At 40.7% G+C, this 21,981-nt stretch overlaps 1 protein-coding gene across 1 annotated transcript; it reads right to left on the bottom strand.

Moving 5' to 3' along the window:
- Positions 1–150: 150 nt before the first annotated feature.
- LOC138212928 (monoacylglycerol lipase ABHD2) lies at positions 151–20,285 on the bottom strand. The gene is made up of 12 exons (XM_069173630.1): positions 20,080–20,285; positions 17,672–17,716; positions 17,132–17,166; positions 16,654–16,869; positions 12,808–12,983; positions 11,610–11,777; positions 11,048–11,231; positions 8,410–8,502; positions 7,939–8,040; positions 7,641–7,710; positions 7,446–7,530; positions 151–4,245 (listed from the first exon to the last, which is right to left on the bottom strand). The coding sequence occupies exons 4-12, from the start codon at positions 16,860–16,862 to the stop codon at positions 4,037–4,039; spliced, it is 1,296 nt and encodes a 431-aa protein (XP_069029731.1). The 5' UTR covers positions 16,863–16,869; positions 17,132–17,166; positions 17,672–17,716; positions 20,080–20,285; the 3' UTR covers positions 151–4,036.
- Positions 20,286–21,981: the final 1,696 nt, after the last annotated feature.

The following is a 21,981-nucleotide window of genomic DNA, read 5'->3' as shown; positions in this document are numbered from 1 at the left end:
TAATGCGGAGGTATAAAGGGGGCCACCAGGGGGCTTCACTGTCCCCATTATGGTGATCCCTTTGTTAAATCAGTTTTTAGTGACATTTGTGCTCAAGAGGTTTAAAAAAAAAAAAGAAAAAAAGAAACTCAAGTAAAGAGAAAAATAATGTTTTTTCTTTTGAGAAAATAATTTATTTTGGAACACAATAACCATGTTTCCTCACATATTTAGATCACACACACACCACTGGTTTTCCTCAACAAAAACACCCAGTGTTCGGTATCAGAGAACATCGTGTTGTGTGACTATGTGTGCCCCTTCCAGTCATCACTGCACCCCTTAACGGTCCTTTAGGAAGTCTGTAAACAAATAAAGAAAAAAACTAAAGCTGTATAATGATCACTGTAGGTTAACACACAGTGGGCTCCCATCCACTTGCTTGGGGCTGATTTTTTTTTTTTCTAATAACACAACAACGAGCGATGTTCATTCCAATCAAAGAAGTCTTTTTGGATTTACTGATACTTAAAGTCACGGGGGATATTTTAATTTTCCAAGCAATTAAACACGAGCCCACAATCTCGTTGCTTTAAGCACAGGGGTTAGGATAAACACAGAGGAGCACATTCTTATATCAATACAGTAAAACCACATTTCAGATCCCATACTCCATGACAAAATTATCCTAATGTGTATGACATGTTTTGGTCTAATATACTTTGATACCATTTTCTGTCACATTAGTGTTGAAAAAATAACAACAGAATCCCTCCTGGTTGGCTATTGCCTTTACTTTTTAGTTTCTTTTTTAGCCCTGGTCCCTCAAATATTTGAATATACACCGTCTTTATTAATCTATTTTGCTTAAAGTGAACAAGTTTTGGTTTCTGTTGATCAGAGGTGGTGATATGACACAGTATAGACCTACTGTATGTTTACTCATCAACACTCACGCTCTGCTGCATTTGCACAAACAAACAACACAAAGAGTCATAAAAACAATACAAAATTGAAATAAAAATAACCCAAAATACTCAACTAGAAAAAAATACATCTAAATAATACATCCAAACCTGCATTTTTGTGCAAAGTTGGGGTGAGGCAAAACATCTTAAAAAGAACACAAATGGCTCCGGCTGCAGAAAGTGGGTTTGTGCTGGTGTCATCGATATTCATCTGATTTTTCCACGAGCCAGAATAAACCCAAACCACACCTGATAGTTTTTTTTAAATGAGAGTTGCAGACAGGGTGAATCATGAACTGTATAATCTGGCTGATGAGAGGATGTTTGCCATGAATAACTGGCAGTTGCAGTTCGGTCTCCCTGACAACAGATGGCAACAGTGGTTTGAACGATGCTGGAGGCAGAGGGCAGGCCGACCAAAACACTTCATGAAGTGAGTTGGATGTCGGCGATGTCACTGATCCACATTAAATCCAGCTTCATTGTTGACTGTAGTGTTTCCACTTTCAGGATCATGACTGATGATTTACTGTCACAGCAAGTCCTCGTCTCAGTTTACATTAGAGGATATTAATTTATTCCAATAAGCTCCACACACTGAAGAGAGCGGACTTCAAATGAGGGGAAAATAGGGCATTGTTATCAGACTGGTGCTCGGTATTGGCTGACGCCTTGAGTTCAGGGAGATAAAGTTGGATCAGTGAATCCCCTTTTGTTTAATATTAGCCGAACAAGCATTAGTGAGATTAATACCTGGATTTTGATAGTATTTGTTCAGACTAATCTCCATCAAAGGGGGTGAAGTTTAAGCTAATTGCACCTAGAAAAAATATCTGCAGTCACGGAGATGTCCAAAAGAAGAATAGATTTGATTTCAGCAGTGATCAGAATCACCTTTACAGTACTATTGATTTGACCGAAAGGTCTTATACTGAGGTGCTAATTTCGAAAGTCAGAAATGTTACTCTAAAGCCGTAATGTTGTAACTAATGGACACAAAGACGTTATTCCAGTTCCTCATGTTTTTTTTACGCGGAGTCAGAGGTGATGTAAACAAACACTGAAAAATGGTTCAGCATCAACAGATATTGTCTCATAATTCTTTTTTTTTTTTTTTATTCTTTTTTTTTTAATATATATATTCTGCAGACTTCGACTGCCAGTGTGTACTCTGTTATGAAGCGCCTTGATGAGCCAAAACGTCCTGTGACTCAAATAAACTCTACCAGCTACACACAAATACTATCATCCAGGTATTATAACACACAAACCTTGGTGCACTGTTGTCGATCCCCATTTCAAACTAGCCATGTGTCTCATCACAGTGTTCAGTAGCAGGTTTTAGACCACAGATTTCTTGGCTGGATTTAGCCTTGGAAGAAGCTTCCTGAGCCCTTACGACAAGTTCTCCATTAGATTCAGGTTTTTTGGAAAGTCTTCAAGTCTAAGTATTGCAGAATGATTTCATCAAGACAGGTTTGTGATCATCTTTTAAATCACCTTTCACGCTCAGCCCAGTCAAGAAATTAGTTAGAAATATTCCCTAGAATTGAAATCCATCTTCTTTCTTGCATGCAGCATTTTCCATCTAATTTTACAATAAAACAATCACCAGTATTTTACAAACAATCCACAAAAATAAACGTTTGATTTAGCTTTGGTATCTTCGGCCCTCCTACTCATCAAACCTCACAGCTCAGATTATTAAAAACAAAACTAAGAATCCGCTTCACGTTGCTGAACTTTCCCTTTAATAGCACCACACGGGCCAATCAGTGGACTGCATTTTCAACAATTCAAAACTACAGGATCGAGTGCTGGAGAATGCAGAACGATACTAAGATGTTTGAACCAAATGAGTGTTTGCCTCTGAGCAGTGGCAGTGGGTCAGTATCTGTGCAGTAACAGAAGAACATCAGAGTCTTGGCTGGACCTGCAGCTGATCAAAGGCAGAAGAACGAGTAAGAGGGCTCAAAGACACCGACAACAGACGACACAGGGAACATTTGAGTCATCTAACTTTTTGTTATCATCCTTGCTCCCTCCCGTTTTTCTTCCGTGTTACAAGAAGAGCTAAACCACAAACAATCTCCAAACCTGCGCTTCGACTAATAAGGAAAAAGAAAGAAGGATTGTGGCATACAGTGTGTAAAGTGCATTGAATCAAAGTGATAGAATGCGACCGTGGGAATGTGCATGGTTCCCGTTCTGGGGTTGATCCCTGGTCATGTCTGGTTAAGCACCGAACACTTTCGATTCAGGTGCGTTCGAACATAAGTGTGAGGAGGATGTAATGATCTGGAAATGATGTGGAAAAATCCCACCGTAATACTTCATTTTTTTTTTTTCTGTACATTTTCTATAAAGAACAGAGCGACGACTCACCCAAAAAGAACAGACACTATATGGGCCAGTAGAAGGTGAACAGACAACTCGGATCACGCCAACCGAACACAAAGACCACACGCTCTGTCATGGGTCCTTAACTCTCGGGTCTACACGGGCGCACGCAGACACACTTACTACATCTGTGAGTAACATACATACATATTACAAAGACGCTGTGTTGGTTAAGACAGCAGACTAGGCTATGTGGCCTTGGCGGTGATAAGCAGTGAGCTTCTTAGAGGTGCAGTAAATGGGCACCGACTGCAGCACCCTCCTGGTTTACTGTAACAGGAGGCTTCTTGTGTGCTCTTGTTTCTCACTGAACTACTCTTAAATGGTGCTCTGGCTTTCCTTTTAGCTTGACTTGATAGTGTTTGGTCAACGCCTCCGCAGAGTGTCGCTGTTGGGTAGATGTCGAGGAACAAACCGTTCCTGCTCTGAGTCCTCACAGCGGAGAAGAGCACAAAGGCAGTTCGTTGTTTTTGTTTGTTCACATACTGTAAGGTGATGGTGGATACAAAGGGGAACCGTGGTGAAGGCGTGTGGCCGGGGTAGTGTGTGTCAGTAGTGGTGAGTAGCACCAGAGGAGAAGGCAGAAAAGAGAGCAGTTTAAGGTGTCTCCTCAGTGCAGCGGAGGGACGGGGGAGTCGGAGAGGGCGAGAGGTGAGAGGGAAGAGAACGAAGGAGAAAGATGGAGAGGTTTAGGTTTTTTCCTCCAAGCAGGAGCTCTCACTCAGGTGGCCACTTTGGCAAGGGGGTTTCTGTTTCTCCCACATGCACATGGCGTTGGCGTAACCCACGATCACTTTGTCCATCCAGGTGAGGGGCTGGGGGAAGAGCACGGCGCCCTCGAAGAAGCCCAGGTGGCCTCCGTGGAGCGTCAGGGCAAAGACCACGTTCTGCTTCTTTGCTGAAGGAGGACAGAGCACACGGCAATTAGTCGACTGTAAATCGTGTAATCGGCAGCATGTGAAAAACAACGCTGGACACGTGCCCAAATATGGGCTTTCCAGGGACTTCGCAACACTTGTTAAAGATAGCGAGGGTGTGTTTGCATGGTCAGCCAGATAACGGCATGACTAAACCTCTGGCGGGTCGAGCCAATCAATGAGTTGCTGGAGACGCCGTTTGTATAATGGCCACCAGAAAACCGACCTTTCAGTGAATGGAAAAAAAAAAAAACTAATTCAGAAAATCCCGAAATACACACAATTGACGCAGGTTTGCCTGGACTGACAGGTCTCGCATTATGTCAAACTCTGCCCTGTATTAGCTTGGTTGTCACATCATGGCCAAAAGAATGTGGACACTCCTGTCCCTGCCCTTGTGTACCAAAGAAGGTCCAATTCATCCGTCTTGCCGGTACAACCTCACTAATACTCGTGTAACTGAATGGGAGAAAACTAATTCGTTCAGACAGGTTCTGAAATGTTGTGAAGACGCCTCCCAGAAGGAAACAGGCTGTCAATACAGCTAATGGTTTGTGGAGTGAGACTTTAAAAGAAGATCAAGATCGACTTTACTGTCCTGGGCTCAGAGTGACTGACACGTCCTTTCAACAATGAATACGTTAAAGTGCCAAAAGTCACAAAATACCGAAAGTGCAGAAGCTCGTTACGTCGACAAATAGATAAAAATCATTTTAGGAAAAAAGAAAGACAAGCACATATAAATAAAGGCGGTCAAACGTTAACAATAAAACATTAAAGGCTAATTTTTTTTTTTTTAAATGAATCAAATTAATTTTAAAATACAATGGAAAGATTGCGAAACCATTAAAAACAGAAGAGTGTAACGGGTCTTTCACACGTTTCTGTACATACTTTCGGGAAATACACTTATTATGACAGTAAAGTATTTAGTTACTGCTGTTTAAAAGCTTGACCGAGTCTAACCTTCACTGCAGTCTGAAAGAGGCAGCAAAGCCTAAGAGTGTCCACATGTCCACACACTTTCGGCCAAATCCTTCTTGGTGACCGACAACACAGGACTGAGTGCTTCACCTACACACCTGCGGGCTTTAACGCTCTCCTTAAGAGACCTATTGATGCTACATCTGCGTTTTCTACACAGGAAGCAGTGAATCCATTCATATCGATTTTTTTTTTTTTATCATTCACAACACTCTGAAACTCAAAGCAGGTCATCTCTACACTGCGGACAAACCATTAATCTCTTTGTGATTCCTGTCCTGCAGCTGTGACCAGCCTGGCAGAGTGGTCTCATGAAAAGGATTGACCTGGATCTCTTTATTCCTCCGGATCTTATCTGGGTTAGTGGGGGAGCCTGATGCAGCTGACAAGTGATTAAGATCCCGCAGGGCTTCCACCACTGTGCACTATTCATGACGGTTGCTGAGCTGGACAACCGAGTGCTCATCCAGACCGCGGACTGACAGGCGGGAACACAACGGTCTGGTGAACAGCTCGAAGTATTAAAAAAAACAAAAAACAAAAAACAAAAAAAAAACGACGCTCGATCTTTGAAGGCCATAAACTGATGGACACATCCTTACTAAATCACTGTTCAAGATTTTACTTTGTTTCACTGGATTTAACCAGTTGTGTCTTTTCCTGGCACACCAGTTAAATTTAAACTTGATCTAACATTGTATCACAGCCACATTCAGTACACGACCAACACAAATTAAGGTGAGTATTCCTCGTTTAAGCATTCTTACACCTCACGTAACTCCTTTAGTTCAACATAATTGACTTAATAGTGAGCCCGAGCAGCAAACTCTAAGCAAATATTTTTAGCTAAGCTAATTAGAGCGCGTGTATTTCTGTGGAGGCCTTTCCTGGCAGTCATGTGTCTGAGTCACTGTGTCACATTTTAGGGCAAAGGGGAAGCTGATCCATTTTCTATAAGTGTTGCTCTCTGGGGATATATGTAGGATAAAGTACCATGTACTTCCAGTCAGGACTCCTCCACACACAAACACCCCCTCCCCCCACCCACACACACACACACACACACACACACACACACACACACACACACACACACACACACACGCGCTTATGTGGGGAATTTTCCCTTTCAAAGTAGTCAAAGTGGTCAGTAGGTTTAAATATAGCACAAGCTGAGGACAAAGAACACCCGATAGACACTACGTAATGTGCAGCCAGTCAGAGTTGGTTACCTCATTATGTTAGTATAAACAAGGTTTGAACTTCCTACACAGTTAATTCCAGGATAAAATTGATTTTGGGAACCTGTGATGGAATTAAATCCACTCTAAACAGATGGATGATATTTATAGCCGAGTGTTACAGCTGCAGCAACACACCAGAAAACATTACTCATGGGCTTGAGCTCCGTGTCCCGCCCTGTCCCGGCCCGGCCCAGGGAGCGGAGCAGACTCATCACAAGGCCTTTAGAGGCCGCCCACATGATTTGAGAGAACCACCTCTGGGATTTAACTGTAGCTGTCAGTCAGACAGGACAAGCCTGTTGTATTAATCTGTTTAGGGTTAACTGTGAATGTATAACATGACCTGTCTGCAGGTACATCTGCTACTTGACTCTAGGACTCTCTAAGGAGAGAGTTTTTTGTTTTTTTTTAAGTCTGGGAAGTCTGCAGTACTAAATATTCAGTATAATATATGATGTTATGATATATCAAGAATTTTCCACATTGTCTTTGTAATTCAAAATCAGTTTATAATAAAATCCACATTGTGCAACATATTTATTGATGATCTTTTACTGCAACCTTTTCAACACTTTCTCTCCTTCTTTCTTTACTTTTCATGAGTGAAAACACATCCTGAGCTGTCAAAAAAAAAGAGGGCTGAGTTTATTCAGAATCACATTGACCAGCGTTTTCAGAGCTACCGTTTCATTTTGTGAAAAAAACAAAACAAAACAGTTTAACACAAATAGGTCCATCCGGGATCCTTTTTGCCCTAACAGCTCATTAGTTTGATTTCTTTTGACAGCTGTTGCAGCCACAGCATGACAATAACAAGTCCAACTCGCTTTTTGCAGCCCATTGTGAGTAGACTCGTATGATTTAAATGAGATGTTTGTGCTATCAAGACAATGGCCATCAAAAGATCACAAGAATCTCAAAAGTGTGGTTAAGGTGAACATGCTGGTAATTACCTGCTAGCGTGCGAGGGATGGTGAGCAGGGAGTCATGAACCAGAGGATCATCTGCTGAGTTCACTAGCAGCAGCGGCACATTTACCTGGAAATTCAAGAATACAATTCCACAAATCAAAGGAGTACATCGACAGATCCAAAGAGAGAGTAAAGTAATATAAGATGGTGTGAGGTGTACGCAAAAGCAATTCTTACATTGTGAATATAATGTACACAACTCTCCTTCTCATAGTACTCTTTGAGAGAACTGTGGCCGTGGAATTTTCTGTTGAAACCCAAAAGAAATGCAGCGTCACCAATCAATCGTTAATAAGAGCAATCGTCAGAAGAGTTTGGCGGCGATGACAAGAACGTCTAAAATATTTCAGTCTCTCAACACAAACAGTACTTTTCGTAACAAGTAAAATAAAGTTGAAGATTGAGCAGTAGTTTACTACATCCAACCACAGAGGGCTTTCACTAGAAACAAATCGTAAACTTTTCCTCCACATACCTCATGATGTTGTCGTCGATCTGCATGAGGGACGTCGCCACATACAGCCGACTTAGATCCGCGTCAATCATTTTGACTGAGCTTCCTCCAAACAGACTGTGCCTGTTACAAACATGGGAACACGAACGCACGCATATATGATTAGTATCGAAACAAATGTTTGTCGTAAGTTACTCAGCTGTTAGTGCCATGTAGTATTTACTTTTTTACCATGACATCTATAGTCAAGTATTAATAGTTTTTGGTTCCATTTTCCATCCAGTCCAATCAACCATTATCAAAATAATTAGACAGTGTCTTTACTCTGACTTTGAGAGTTTGAGTTTTAGTGCAGGGAATGGTTAGTGTTGACTCATGCTGTGTGATGTCATGTGCCAAGAGAGCCAATATGTGCATTAAACTTGATAAAAGTAACGCGAGACTGTGGGAAAACATTTTTCACTGGAATGTGTGGAAAGGCAGCAGCGGTACCTGTGTGAGAAGATGATTTTCTTCATGTTGTCGGCCATGAGAAAGTTATAGAAGCGTCTGAACTGATCCCACTGTAGGAATGTTTCCTGGGCTCTGAGAGATAAAAGACAAACAGAGAGGAAGTTAGCTTTGTGCAGCCGGTCTACATTCCAAACAACACACTGAATGTCCTGTGTAATCCACTGGACAAAGAGCCACACTGGTGGAGAGCAGCCACGGTGGCAGGCATCAATATGCAGCTCAATGACAGCGACAGGCCGAAGCAAAACAGCCGCTAATGATAGTCAACAAATAACTAGCCATTACGGAAAAAAAAAAAGGTTTAATATTCCTTAACGCATTTTGATATAATTTGAGGTGAAATAAATCTGATAAGAATAAGATATAGCCATAGCTCTACAGGAACACTGAGAGGATGGCGAGCTTTGGTTTGGACACTGATTTGAAAGGAGAATTAATTAAAGAGAAATGAAACTGCAAATCCAATTTCACAGAAGGCCAGACGCAGCAATCCCCGCTGCCTCAGTCCAAACTTTAACAGACTCAGTCTGTCAAGTCTGCCAAGAGGTGCTGGCTGCATTAAAAACACAGACTGTGTGGCTCAGTCCAACATGAACACAGGGCGCACACAAACACACACACACACACACACACTAATGCACATCATATATGTTTGTCCTGCATGTTCCACAAATGTTACTAAATTAACACACACAGACACACACACAAGACAAAGTGGATATAAGTGCAGAGGAATAACAACACATGTACAGTGGGGCAAAAAAGTATTTAGTCAGCCACCAATTGTGCAAGTTCTCCCACTTAAAAAGATGAGAGACGCCTGTAATTTTCATCATAGGTACACTTCAACTATGAGAGACAAAATGAGAAAAAAAATTCCTGAAAATCACATTGTCTGATTTTTAAAGAATATATTTGCAAATTATGGTGGAAAATAAGTATTTGGTCAATAACAAAAGTTCATCTCAATACTTTGTTACATACCCTTTGTTGGCAATGACAGAGGTCAAACGTTTTCTGTAAGTCTTCACAAGCTTTTCACACCCTGTTGCTGGTATTTTGGCCCATTCCTCCATGCAGATCTCCTCTAGAGCAGTGATGTTTTGGGGCTGTCGCTGGGCAACACGGACTTTCAACTCCCTCCACAGATTTTCTATGGGGTTGAGATCTGGAGACTGGCTAGGCCACTCCAGGACCTTGAAATGCTTCTTACGAAGCCACTCCTTCGTTGCCCGGGCGGTGTGTTTGGGATCATTGTCATGCTGAAAGACCCAGCCACGTTTCATCTTCAATGCCCTTGCTGATGGAAGGAGGTTTTCACTCAAAATCTCACGATACATGGCCCCATTCATTCTTTCCTTTACACGGATCAGTCGTCCTGGTCCCCTTGCAGAAAAACAGCCCCAAAGCATGATGTTTCCACCCCCATGCTTCACAGTAGGTATGGTGTTCTTTGGATGCAACTTGGCATTCTTTCTCCTCCAAACACGACGAGTTGAGTTTTTACCAAAAAGTTCTATTTTGGTTTCATCTGACCATATGACATTCTCCCAATCCTCTTCTGGATCATCCAAATGCTCTTGAGCAAACTTCAGACGGGCCTGGACATGTACTAGCTGAAGCAGGGGGACACGTCTGGCACTGCAGGATTTGAGTCCCTGGCGGCGTAGTGTGTTACTGATGGTAGCCTTTGTTACTTTGGTCCCAGCTCTCTGCAGGTCATTCACCAGATCCCCCCGTGTGGTTCTGGGATTTTTGTTCACCGTTCTTGTGATCATTTTGGCCCCACGGGGTGAGATCTTGTGTGGAGCCCCAGATCGAGGGAGATTATCAGTGGTCTTGTACGTCTTCCATTTTCTAATAATTGCTCCCACAGTTGATTTCTTCACACCAAGCTGCTTACCTATTGCAGATTCAGTCTTCCCAGCCTGGTGCAGGTCTACAATTTTGTTTCTGGTGTCCTTTGACAGCTCTTTGGTCTTAGCCATAGTGGAGTTTGGAGTGTGACTGTTTGAGGTTGTGGACAAGTGTCTTTTATACTGATGACAAGTTCAAACAGGTGCCATTAATACAGGTAAGGAGTGGAGGACAGAGGAGCCTCTTAAAGAAGAAGTTACAGGTCTGTGAGAGCCAGAAATCTTGCTTGTTTGTAGGTGACCAAATACTTATTTTACCGAGGAATTTACCAATTAATTCATTAAAAATCCTACAATGTGATTTCCTGGATTCTTTCCCCCCATTCTGTCTCTCATAGTTGAAGTGTACCTATCATGAAAATTACAGACGTCTCTCATCTTTTTAAGTGGGAGAACTTGCACAATTGGTGGCTGACTAAATACTTTTTTGCCCCACTGTATTTGTGTGTCTGTCTTGTTGCATTTGAAAAATGTCCTCAAAGAGACAACTTGATCAAAACAGTTCTATGTTTCAATTAAGATGAACAAGGTAAACAAAAGCTGAATGACTTGTGACTATATTATGCAAGCACTTATCATTTTGTAGCATTGTGCCGAGCTTCATTGATACTTAGAAGTTAGTGTACGTCAAGTGCTGGTGTGACAAAGCAGCTTTGATGAAACAATGCATTTAATTAAGCGACGAGAGGACGACAACCCACCTGAGAGCACTGTAGCCCTGACAGACGCTGACACAGCACAGCACTCGCTCCTGGTTCATCCTGTTCTCGCCCAGGAACTTACACACAATGTTCCCGCCCAGACTGAAGCCCACCACGATCAGCTGCGTCTGAGGATACGTCCTCTTAATGTAGCTGACCATGGACGCGAACTCCCACGTGCACCCTGTGAAAGAAACGGTGTAGAGTTACGAATCGATTCACATAGCAACACCTATGGAGGATGCAATGTTTTTTGTTTCCGCTCAGCACTTCTGGATGAAGGTGACTTTAGTTCAGTGTATCAGATTTGTGTCTCTACGAGGTCTTTTAAAAGAGCCTGAGGTCTTTTTTATCTACATTTCAGGAAGCCTTATATTACTCCACATGCTCAATTAGCGTTTTAGCTTTTCCCTTGAAACAATGTGTACCAAAATTTGACTAAAGTAAGTCCTAATATAAAAAACACATTTTACCAGATCAGATTAGATAATAACAAAGTTGAGGCACCACCAAAGGATATCATTTTTAGAAAGTAAAACTTTAGTCCGCTCCTTGGTCTCACCATAAGTGAACATGCGCGGAGACGTAAGCTCGATGTTGGGAAGAGCTCCCAGGTGGTTCAGCACAGCACAACGGTACCCATCCTTCTGAGCGTAATCAACAAAGGTTCGGATGTAATGCTTCTCACTATGGTTACCGATACCAGGGCATATCACCATGGTGATGTCATCTGGTGAAACAAGCAAACGGATTAGAGAGATATTTGCCAGTAAGAAATATGTAAGCAAAGACAAAAAAGGAGAGTGTGTCACTCTCCTGAACAGCAGATCACTATAACAAATGAGGAAAGCAAAACAAAGGATTATTCTGTTTGTCTGTCAAATACAGCTTCAGACAAACAGAACGGAAATAGTAACTTTAGTGGGAAACAAATGTCACATCGGACTTAAACTTTCTGAGAGGACTATGGGATCAAAATTAATGTTCAGTCAGGGTTCAACTGAGGCCTTCAAAGACAGGAATCCAGCTTTAAATCGTTCCTCACACGACTGCAGTGCTCAAATCTTATGATCGAAGTTGATTTAAAGATAAACAAGTCAAGAAAGAGCCAGTTCTATTAGCTGACTTGAAAAACCTGGCAAAATTATTTAAAGATGGATATGATGGTAATGTCAAAATTATTTGATCTTGCAAACATTTCAAGTAAAACTTTTTTATGTAGTCAGAAGTTCTATATAAAATCTGTCTGAGCTTTAGATCTAATAACACCCTCAATCTAGTCCTGACCCTTGAATAAGAGAAACTTCAGGAGGATTAGCAGAGGATGGATCCCTAAGATTTCAATGTTTGGTTATAGCAGTAAAGATCCAGTTAGCCACAATCTTAAAATACAATGGCAAGAAAAACTAAATGAACATTATTACAATCCATATTAAATACATTACTCAAACAATAAAAGTGCAGGTTGGTAAAACTATGTGAACTGTGTCAACAGAAGTTAAGTAAAGCATTATTAAACCTGGACTCTAATTAATGAAACAAGAGTGATGGTGTGGGTTCACCCACGTGTGACAGCTGTGAAATGATCACAGGAGAGCCGTTCACAGACAGATGGTCTTGGACTCGTGACTTAGAAGATCTGATCAAGTTACTCCAAAGTGTTCACATGCTTCATCTTGTCACTGTGAGGTCGACATATCAGCAACCAACGGCGTAGAAAACGTGGTGAATAAAACGCAGATCTCGATTGAACGCATTACCTCCTGTTCGATGGTCCCCGATTGGCTCAAAGAGGTCAAAGGTTGCAGTGGCCCCGTCCTGCATGGGTAGATACTTCCTGATCCCACAGGGGTGAGGTGAACTCACCCGACCGAGTTTGCCGTACAGTGCTGTCTGGAGGTGACCGCTCTTACCCCACAGTAAGGGAGGAATGTACCTGTAAAACACAAAATCATACCGTTATTAAATTTGATCCAGAAATATGAGCTACTGTCCTGACACGCCCAATAACAGTACAAGTTTTAATGCCCATCAACACAATGTTATTTTGAGAACATACATTTGCATTGGTGGGTCATGACATGAACTTTGTCACACATAGTTTGAATCACATTCCTACAGCAGCTTTTTAAAAATGGCTTTGTGCTCCCGACGCACATCAGCGTTTACTGTCAGTCTGTTGCCGTGTTTTGTAAAGTTGTGCTCAGCATGCGTATTTGAATTCCAGTGGCACCTCTGTAGGAGTGAACTGGAGGAGTCAAGACTTTGGATTACATAATATTCCTTTGAAATATTGTGCCTTTTGTTGTGCATTATCATGATTCACCATCTTATTTCCACATTGAGAACAAAATGTGAACAGCTTGACAGGAAAGCCCTTTAAAATGCTGTTTTCTCAGCTGCAAATCCTGTCATGTAAAGCAAAGACTCCTCAGTGGAATATTATAAACATGGACGATAACAAGAGCTACAGTGATAACAAACAAAATATCTTGCTTTTCGTGTACTGCTGAAGCCATTAAAATGGGATGAAATAAATATTTAGCTGATGGGACACTGTTATTGAGTATAGAAAGTTTATGAAACTATTACTTTAAGAACATTTTCGGTCACAGGTTTACAGACAAACTTGACACCATTTACAAATACAACAGTGCTAATGTTTCAGTGTTTGGAAATGAAACAGAACATATTTAAGTTCCTCTCTCTCACTGTTCTTTAATTACAGTGGGGCAAAAAAGTATTTAGTCAGCCACCAATTGTGCAAGTTCTCCCACTTAAAAAGATGAGAGACGCCTGTAATTTTCATCATAGGTACACTTCAACTATGAGAGACAGAATGGGGGGAAAGAATCCAGGAAATCACATTGTAGGATTTTTAATGAATTAATTGGTAAATTCCTCGGTAAAATAAGTATTTGGTCACCTACAAACAAGCAAGATTTCTGGCTCTCACAGACCTGTAACTTCTTCTTTAAGAGGCTCCTCTGTCCTCCACTCCTTACCTGTATTAATGGCACCTGTTTGAACTTGTTATCAGTATAAAAGACACCTATCCACAACCTCAAACAGTCACACTCCAAACTCCACTATGGCCAAGACCAAAGAGCTGTCAAAGGACACCAGAAACAAAATTGTAGACCTGCACCAGGCTGGGAAGACTGAATCTGCAATAGGTAAGCAGCTTGGTGTGAAGAAATCAACTCCCGGGCAACGAAGGAGTGGCTTCGTAAGAAGCATTTCAAGGTCCTGGAGTGGCCTAGCCAGTCTCCAGATCTCAACCCCATAGAAAATCTGTGGAGGGAGCTGAAAGTCCGTGTTGCCCAGCGACAGCCCCAAAACATCACTGCTCTAGAGGAGATCTGCATGGAGGAATGGGCCAAAATACCAGCAACAGGGTGTGAAAAGCTTGTGAAGACTTACAGAAAACGTTTGACCTCTGTCATTGCCAACAAAGGGTATGTAACAAAGTATTGAGATGAACTTTTGTTATTGACCAAATACTTATTTTCCACCATAATTTGCAAATATATTCTTTAAAAATCAGACAATGTGATTTTCAGGAATTTTTTTTCTCATTTTGTCTCTCATAGTTGAAGTGTACCTATGATGAAAATTACAGGCGTCTCTCATCTTTTTAAGTGGGAGAACTTGCACAATTGGTGGCTGACTAAATACTTTTTTGCCCCACTGTATATAACCTGCCTTCTGGGATATGTCTTGTTAGATTTGCTGACAGTAAAGAGAGGAGTGGACCATCTCAGAGGCAATGAGACTAGATAAACAAGATTAGTGTAACTGTAAACTGCTGCAACGTGGACGCCAGTCGTGAGTACAGTACAGAGAGCGCGAGTACCTGCAGAGACTCGACGGGTTCAGTTACATCGATGGTTACACAAGCCCTTTAACCTGGTGTTCCCTCATCTCGTTCTGTGGCTTCAACAATTACTGCACTTAGAAAATACGCTCTTACATAAGAGAGCTGTCAATCAAACGGCAGAGTACTTCCATTTGGCCTTCATGTAATCACCTCCAGCAAGCATTGTAACTATAGTTGAAGCTTAATCACGCTTTTCTAGAAGGTACTCTGCAGCCGTAACAGAAAGATGAAACAGACGCCCGAGTGTTGTTTGATGATGCAAAGATCTAAAGTCCACATGAAAGTCCGGAAGTAAAGTCAGACTTTCCCACCATGTTGGACACGTTGAAGAAACTACTGAAATACAGGTGAAAGGTAACTTTATGACTCGTATAATATAATATAATATAATAATATAATGATATAATATATATAAAATGTATGTTATGTTAATGTTAATTGTATCAAGATGGTCTAAAATGCACACGGCAATCTTTATTGCTTTCATTTTGCTTTATCTTTTCACTGTGCTTTCTCTCTTGTTATTGTTATTGTTATTCTCTATTTAACTATGTTTCTAGTATTGGTGTGTTAACTGTTGACTGCTGCCTTGATATAAACTATACTTGCCTTACCATCAAGGATTAATTCAATAAAAACAAGTTGTTGAATCTTTGACACCATCCTTAATCAGTATATCTCACTCACTTATTTGGTAACTAATATTGCCAAAATAAATTCCTTTACATAAGAAAAAAAATTATATTCAAGAAAAAGTCATTTGTTCTCTTTTGTCCTACATCCCAGTGTGCATGTTCCCAAACACAGCTCTGTGTTAACCTCACAACACCCAGCACATGCTTTCCACCGTGTAATTGATCTGTTATGCAACAGCACAGAGTGTCATTCCAAATGTGACTTTTCAACAACAAAGATGATGTTGACGCCAACGTTAAGGATGCAAGACGCGATCCAGGATTTGAATTACTTCAGTTCAAGTGCATTCTGGGAGATGCATATCTGCACGCGGACCAGAATGTGGCTGTTCAGGAGGAGATGATAACAAATAAGACAGAAATGTAAACACAAGGGTGGCCTTATGATTCACTGACCCTGCAGCTGAAAGGCAAAGGGCTCGGTAACAATCGGTTATATAAGCAGACACTGGTGATGAACGCTTGGAGAGAGTCGCCCTACGGAGCTGAATGTTACGAGTATTATAACAACAACAGGACACGGACGGAGATGCTCGTTGCGGAAATACAAATACATTTACACTGTTTAAAGGGAGAAGTTCGAGCCCTGCTGCCAACCAGGTTTCACGAACACACGTTAGACTTCCCTGTTCCAACAACCACTGGTTTGCATCTAGTTCATCTCAGATGGAAGATTCAAATTATAATAGACATCACCGAGTTGCCCTGAGGGGGAGACTACCATCGTCACAAATGCAAATCTACCAGCCCGGTGGTGAGCGAGTCTGTATTCATAATGCAGGTGTGGCAAACCCACACTACCTTTGGGGATAACCCCTTAAAAACACAGCCTCATGTTTAATTCATGCTAGAGCTGACAGTGCAGCCAGACATCTCTGGTACAGACATGACACACTCAGGACCACTGGTGACAGATGGGACCACCGCCAGGCAAACTGCTACCTTCACCGCAGCCCCAGATGGACGAGCAGCTGCGCCGTTTCCATGGCAACGCCTCAAGCGACAGACACAGAGCCGAGAACGCTACTCACTCTTTGGTCAGCTGTGGGCAGGATTTGAGGAGGAAGCGGCTGAGGGGCGTGTCCTGGTAGGTGAGGTCCGGGGGCGCCGTGGGGCTCTTGAGGTTTAAGCAGCGGACCATGATGTAGAGCACCGTGGCCACCGCCGCCAGCTTCATGCCGTCGAACATCGCCGGCAGCTCCGGAGAGATGGTGCTCACGTCTGACTCGTGGGTGTTCATGATTATTCTAAAAAAAAAAAAAACAGGGTTTCAGTGTTTTCCCCTGTGAAACACACATTTCCGTATTTGCACAACTGGTGAGTGCAAAACTGCATTTTCAAAACAAACGTTTTCTCCCTTTTGTTATTCAAATATTTATAAATGAAAAGCAACACAGACTCGCAAAAAATAACAACGTGTATTTTCTTCTTGGTAAACTGGGATTAAGTCAAGAGATGGGATTAAGCACAGAAATGGAAAAGAGAAATGTCTGATGATGTCTGACTGACCTAAATATTCCTCTTGGTGCCCTGTAGCAGCAGATCTGTGGGAATATAAAATGAGAGGAACTCAGTCAGGTAATGCACTATGGGTTATTTAATACACTCAATTTAATTACATTATAATTTAAACAGGGCCTTCTATGTATCCTTGCTACAAAGAAGACAAGTTTCTGACATGACTTTAAATGAACCATTACATGCAGCAAACACACAGGGATTTTTATCAGAAGAAAAATGCAACACACCACATAGTTATTATTAAAAGTTGTCACATGCTCAAAGCAAACAAAATCAGACTAACTGGGAAATAACAGATGAAAGATGAAAAACAGGAACTGCACAGAGCACACAAAAGGCCACAGTATTTCCCTATACCATGAAAAGAGGAAGTTGTGATACATGATTTCACAAAAGTTTATGACCTGTTATGAACAAGCAGCCACAGAACAACTTCCAGGTAAAGAAAATGTGCTATGACTGTGTTGCTACCATCAGTACATGATATGCAAGAATAAAATGCAAAGCAGAAACTCGGCTTTTACTTACATTTTATGGTCACGTTAGCCTCCAAGAACGACTTGTTCCCACAGTCTAAAAAGAAGAGGCGAAGTCACAGTGATGTGGTCAAACCCATGAAGAACAGGAAGCAAACACACAAGATGCACTTGATTACATTGGAAGTGAACAATCAATTTAATTTTTTTTCCTAAAGTGTCAAAGCTTCCTCTGTAGTTCACAGCACTGTCCTTTAAAAGTCTGTTTATTCTTTTACTTCAGAGACTCAACACCAACTGACTCGATAATAAGACACACCAGTGAGCAGTGTTGCCACAATGATTTGACAAGTGTTTGGTTGATGAAGGGATTTCAATATCATTAGCCCTTTCTGAACAAAAAAAAACAATTCAAAGTGCCACATTCACGAAGTGTTTCTTGTCGAGCTGAGCGACGTGGATAAAATCAAATATCACAATATTTTTTAACAAAATAACTCGATATTGATACTGTAGTGATATTGAAGGGAGGACTATTGGTACTGTTACAAAAATATTTACACGGTGAAATATTTCATAAACAAACATTAGTACTGTGGATATAATGACTAAGAGAGTAAAGGCAAATACCACAACAGCTAGACTAGTCTGGTAAATTCAGAAAATGACATCACTTCAATATGATGCAGGCTTTAAAACCAGGAAAACACAACAATCATGACACATTACGATATCAAAGATAATATCTAATCTCATATTATGATGTGATACGATAAGATATCACAGCACTAGTTTCCTGCTTGTCTCTGTTTCCGTCATCCAGACCTGCTGGTGGTCAGAGGTAATTATAGACTTATAATAAATTACCACTGCAGTCAGCCTTCTACAGCGTATTATTGCTTCACAACAAAATCTACAAACAACCTCAAGACATGTCGGCAGGAGGTGTGTTTATTTTCCAACATGATGCCTAGCAACGTTTGCTCTATGCAATTAGGTGGGGTGTGTTACCATAGAGAGGAAGTTATAAAACAGCTCTCAAAAAAAAAATCTGACATTACAACAACTTCGGCCTCAGTCCATTTATAAGCAATACATTTATACAACGATCACATGTAAACACAACTCGGCCCCAAACAGACCTAATGCCAGAATTATGTAATTAGCGTTATCAACACTAGCCCACATTCAACCGTCTGCGTCCACTGCAAACAAACACATATACATATACATATACATATATATATATGTATATCTGAGCAGTGCTGGAATGTAATCAAGTACATTTACTAAAGTACAAAATTTAGGAGTTTTTACTGCAACGTACTGCATTCAAATACAATTTTATACTTCCATTCAAGTAAATCTCTAGAGGTAAATCATGTACCTTTCCTCCACTGGATTTGTCTGACATCTTAGGTTACTTATAAGATGACAGTTTTTCATCCCGTTTCTGTCCAGTGAAACCGTGTATCTCCACAATTTGGTGATTTTGAATTTGAATTTTTCTGATAAACAGAAGATTTGGATGTTCCTTTACGTGTTCTCCTCCTATTTTAAGATAAACCATTTTTAAACCCACTATTTGGAAAACACATTTTCCTGAGCTGGTTCTTGGAGAACAGAAATGATCCATACATATGATCATCTTATAAAAAAAAAACATGATGCATCACTGCAGATCAAACTAAAAGAACTTAAAACGACCACCACCGTTAAATAACTACATCACAAGTAAACTAAAGCAGTAATATCAATACATACACACAATAAAACACTAACAAAGGATGACGTACTAAATACTTTCAAGTACATTTTTTTCTGGAAACTTAAATACTTTTAGTTCAGTAAGGTTTTGAATGCAGGACTTTTAACTTGCGGTGGGGTATTTTCAGCGCGTTACTCGTGCTTATTGTAAAGTAAAGGACCTGAATACGTCTCCCACCCCTGCACGGGACAGCTTGCAGCACTTCAGTCAATAAACGAGTCCATTTGTCTTCGGAGCAGCGGCTAATATTAGCCGTCTTCTTTTGTCACGACTCCGCCGCAGCCGGAGAGGTGTTTCACAGCCACAAGGGCACCGACTGGTTCAATAATACGAGCTGGCTGAGAAACGTAACAAAGAAAAAGACGATGTTGACCAAGTCTGTGGTGTTGTTTATTTTTTTTTAAGAGCAGGCCAACGTCGCATCTGGACCAGAAAATGAAAAAAAAAAAAAAAAATGTGGACGAATTTTTTTTTCTGTCGTAAATATTCTGCGTAGCAGCTTCAACATCGGTACCAAACACGGTCCCTTTAAATAATCTGCTTTTTTTTTTAAAAAAATAAAAAATAAAAACACGAGATTTTAACAGCTTTAATCTTAAAGAGGAAGAGTTAAAGTGTCTTTAACGGTCCGATATAATTATCGATCTCCCATCGAGTCAAACACGGAGCAGCAGCATCTTCACTTTACTCACCTCAGCTCGCTTCACAGCGACAGGCCTAATTTATTTGCGCGGCTTTTCATTTGTCTCTTCTTCTTTTAAAACAAAAACAACAAAAAAAAAGAAAATGTCTCTCTAATAAAGCATGGCAGCCGGATCTATAAGCACGCCCTCCGCTTCACGGAGTCCGAAGCTAGCTTGAACTAGCTGGAGAAAGCAAAATCGCAGCCTCTGGCACCTTCACTTCCTGGAAGAATCTGTCATTTGCATAACAGCGCTCTCATTGGTCAAAACGAGATGACGTAAGAGGCATGTTAAAATATAGTGCCGAAATGAACCGAGCCTAATGTCGCGACTGTCTTTATAAAAGCACATCCTTTGTGGATGGGAGTAGTATTTTACTGTGTTTGACGTTCAGCCGAGGGGAGCCTTTGTGGGGGCTATGTGAGCTGTTATGTAACATTTCAGCCACACGTATCTCCACATAATACCATATAGTCTACTAATAAGATATATTTTTTTCAAATTTAATGGATACTTTACCTTTTGCCAGATCTGATCTGATCAGATTTAATTATTCCCTCCTTATCCAACTTCAGGGGACATTAACCACAACACGTGACAATTCAATTCAGTTTTATTTACGGTGTAAAATCAACATAGAACATGGTCCATGTTGTTTTTTTTGTGCATACTGTCCGTGCATGCAGAGCATAACTAATGGATTTAGTAGTGCATTTTACAATTACAGTAAATAGAATAGTACATAATGTTAAAATATTAATATCAATAAAATATCAAAGTAAAGGAAATGTTATAAAAACATGCACTAGTGGCAAATGAATGGAGAGCAAAAGAGAGTATATCGCATTTGCAAGAGCTTGTTACTTACTTATTCTGCTGTATAACTGTATTAATCAGAACTCTGAAATGACAGATGAGTTTAATGTTAACCGTGGCCAGCAGCATTAGTCATACAGGGAGAAGTCCCTGTTGCAATACCAGTAAAATATCCACATGATGGCGACAGAGTTTAACAGATTATTTTGTAGACAGCTTTCAACCTAAACTTTTGTGATATGTGGTTCCTTTAACGGTAAAATTACATTTAATCATGGCTGGATTCACTGAGAAAAAAAAAAAAAAAAAAAAGATAATGTAATCTCTAATGTGAACTACTCTACTGACAATGTACACTTTGTGTAAGAGGCCCTGTTTTAAATCTTAATACACACAGTATACCAAACATAGGGATTATACCACTCTAATTTATTTGCTATTCCTAGAGGGACAGTTATTGTGTTTTAAATATATATGTTTTGACAGTTGTTAAAAAGTAACTAAATGCTATCCGGATGTTTGGGGTTAATCAAGCAGGTGACCAAAGGGAACAGTGGCCTCAAAAGTGGAGTGGTTTGGCCGCTGCACTGTGACTGCTCTGTTTCAAATCGGCCTAGTTGGCATGGATCAATAACAGTGTTTTCCCACGGGGATCAATTCAAAGTACCAACTAAATTATTCCATTTTTCACGCTTCTCCTCCAAATTTGATTTTGGGAGTGAGGCATGCACCGTGTGACTCCAAACCCACCAGTAAAGCCTTTAAATATATATATATATAGGCTTATATAATGAGCCTATATGCTAATTGTGTTCGTAATTATGTGTGTTTACATGTTTGCCCCGAGTAACAGGAATTTTGTCGTTTTCATCTTGAATGGAGGTAGAAAATAGACCGTCTATAATCCGTGGGGTTTATTCAAAACTCCGCCCACACTGTCAATCTGAAAGTGTTGTGGTGCCTTCACATGCACAGCACAAAACCGGTTATTAATAACACAAAGACTTTATCGTGATTTAAGATGTGGACAGGCAACTAATTAGACTGTTTGATGGAGTGCAATGACTTTTAGAGCAATAGGTAGGTTACTCCATC

This window comes from Embiotoca jacksoni, unplaced genomic scaffold, assembly GCF_022577435.1.
Source record: "Embiotoca jacksoni isolate LCO1_2020_lvr unplaced genomic scaffold, fEmbJac1.0.p SCAF_6, whole genome shotgun sequence".
NCBI classification, from domain to species: Eukaryota; Metazoa; Chordata; class Actinopteri; family Embiotocidae; genus Embiotoca; species Embiotoca jacksoni.
This window is presented reverse-complemented; position numbering and strand designations above follow the sequence as displayed.

Excerpts from the sequence above, each read along its gene's own strand:
- LOC138212928 (XM_069173630.1), bottom strand. The coding sequence starts at position 16,862 with ATGAACACCCACGAGTCAGACGTGAGCACCATCTCTCCGGAGCTGCCG. Across the intron at positions 12,984-16,653 it reads TGCCCACAGCTGACCAAAGA|GTACATTCCTCCCTTACTGT; the intron begins GTGAGTAGCGTT and ends TGTGTTTTACAG. Across the intron at positions 4,246-7,445 it reads CATCCCTCGCACGCTAGCAG|CAAAGAAGCAGAACGTGGTC; the intron begins GTAATTACCAGC and ends GTCCTCCTTCAG.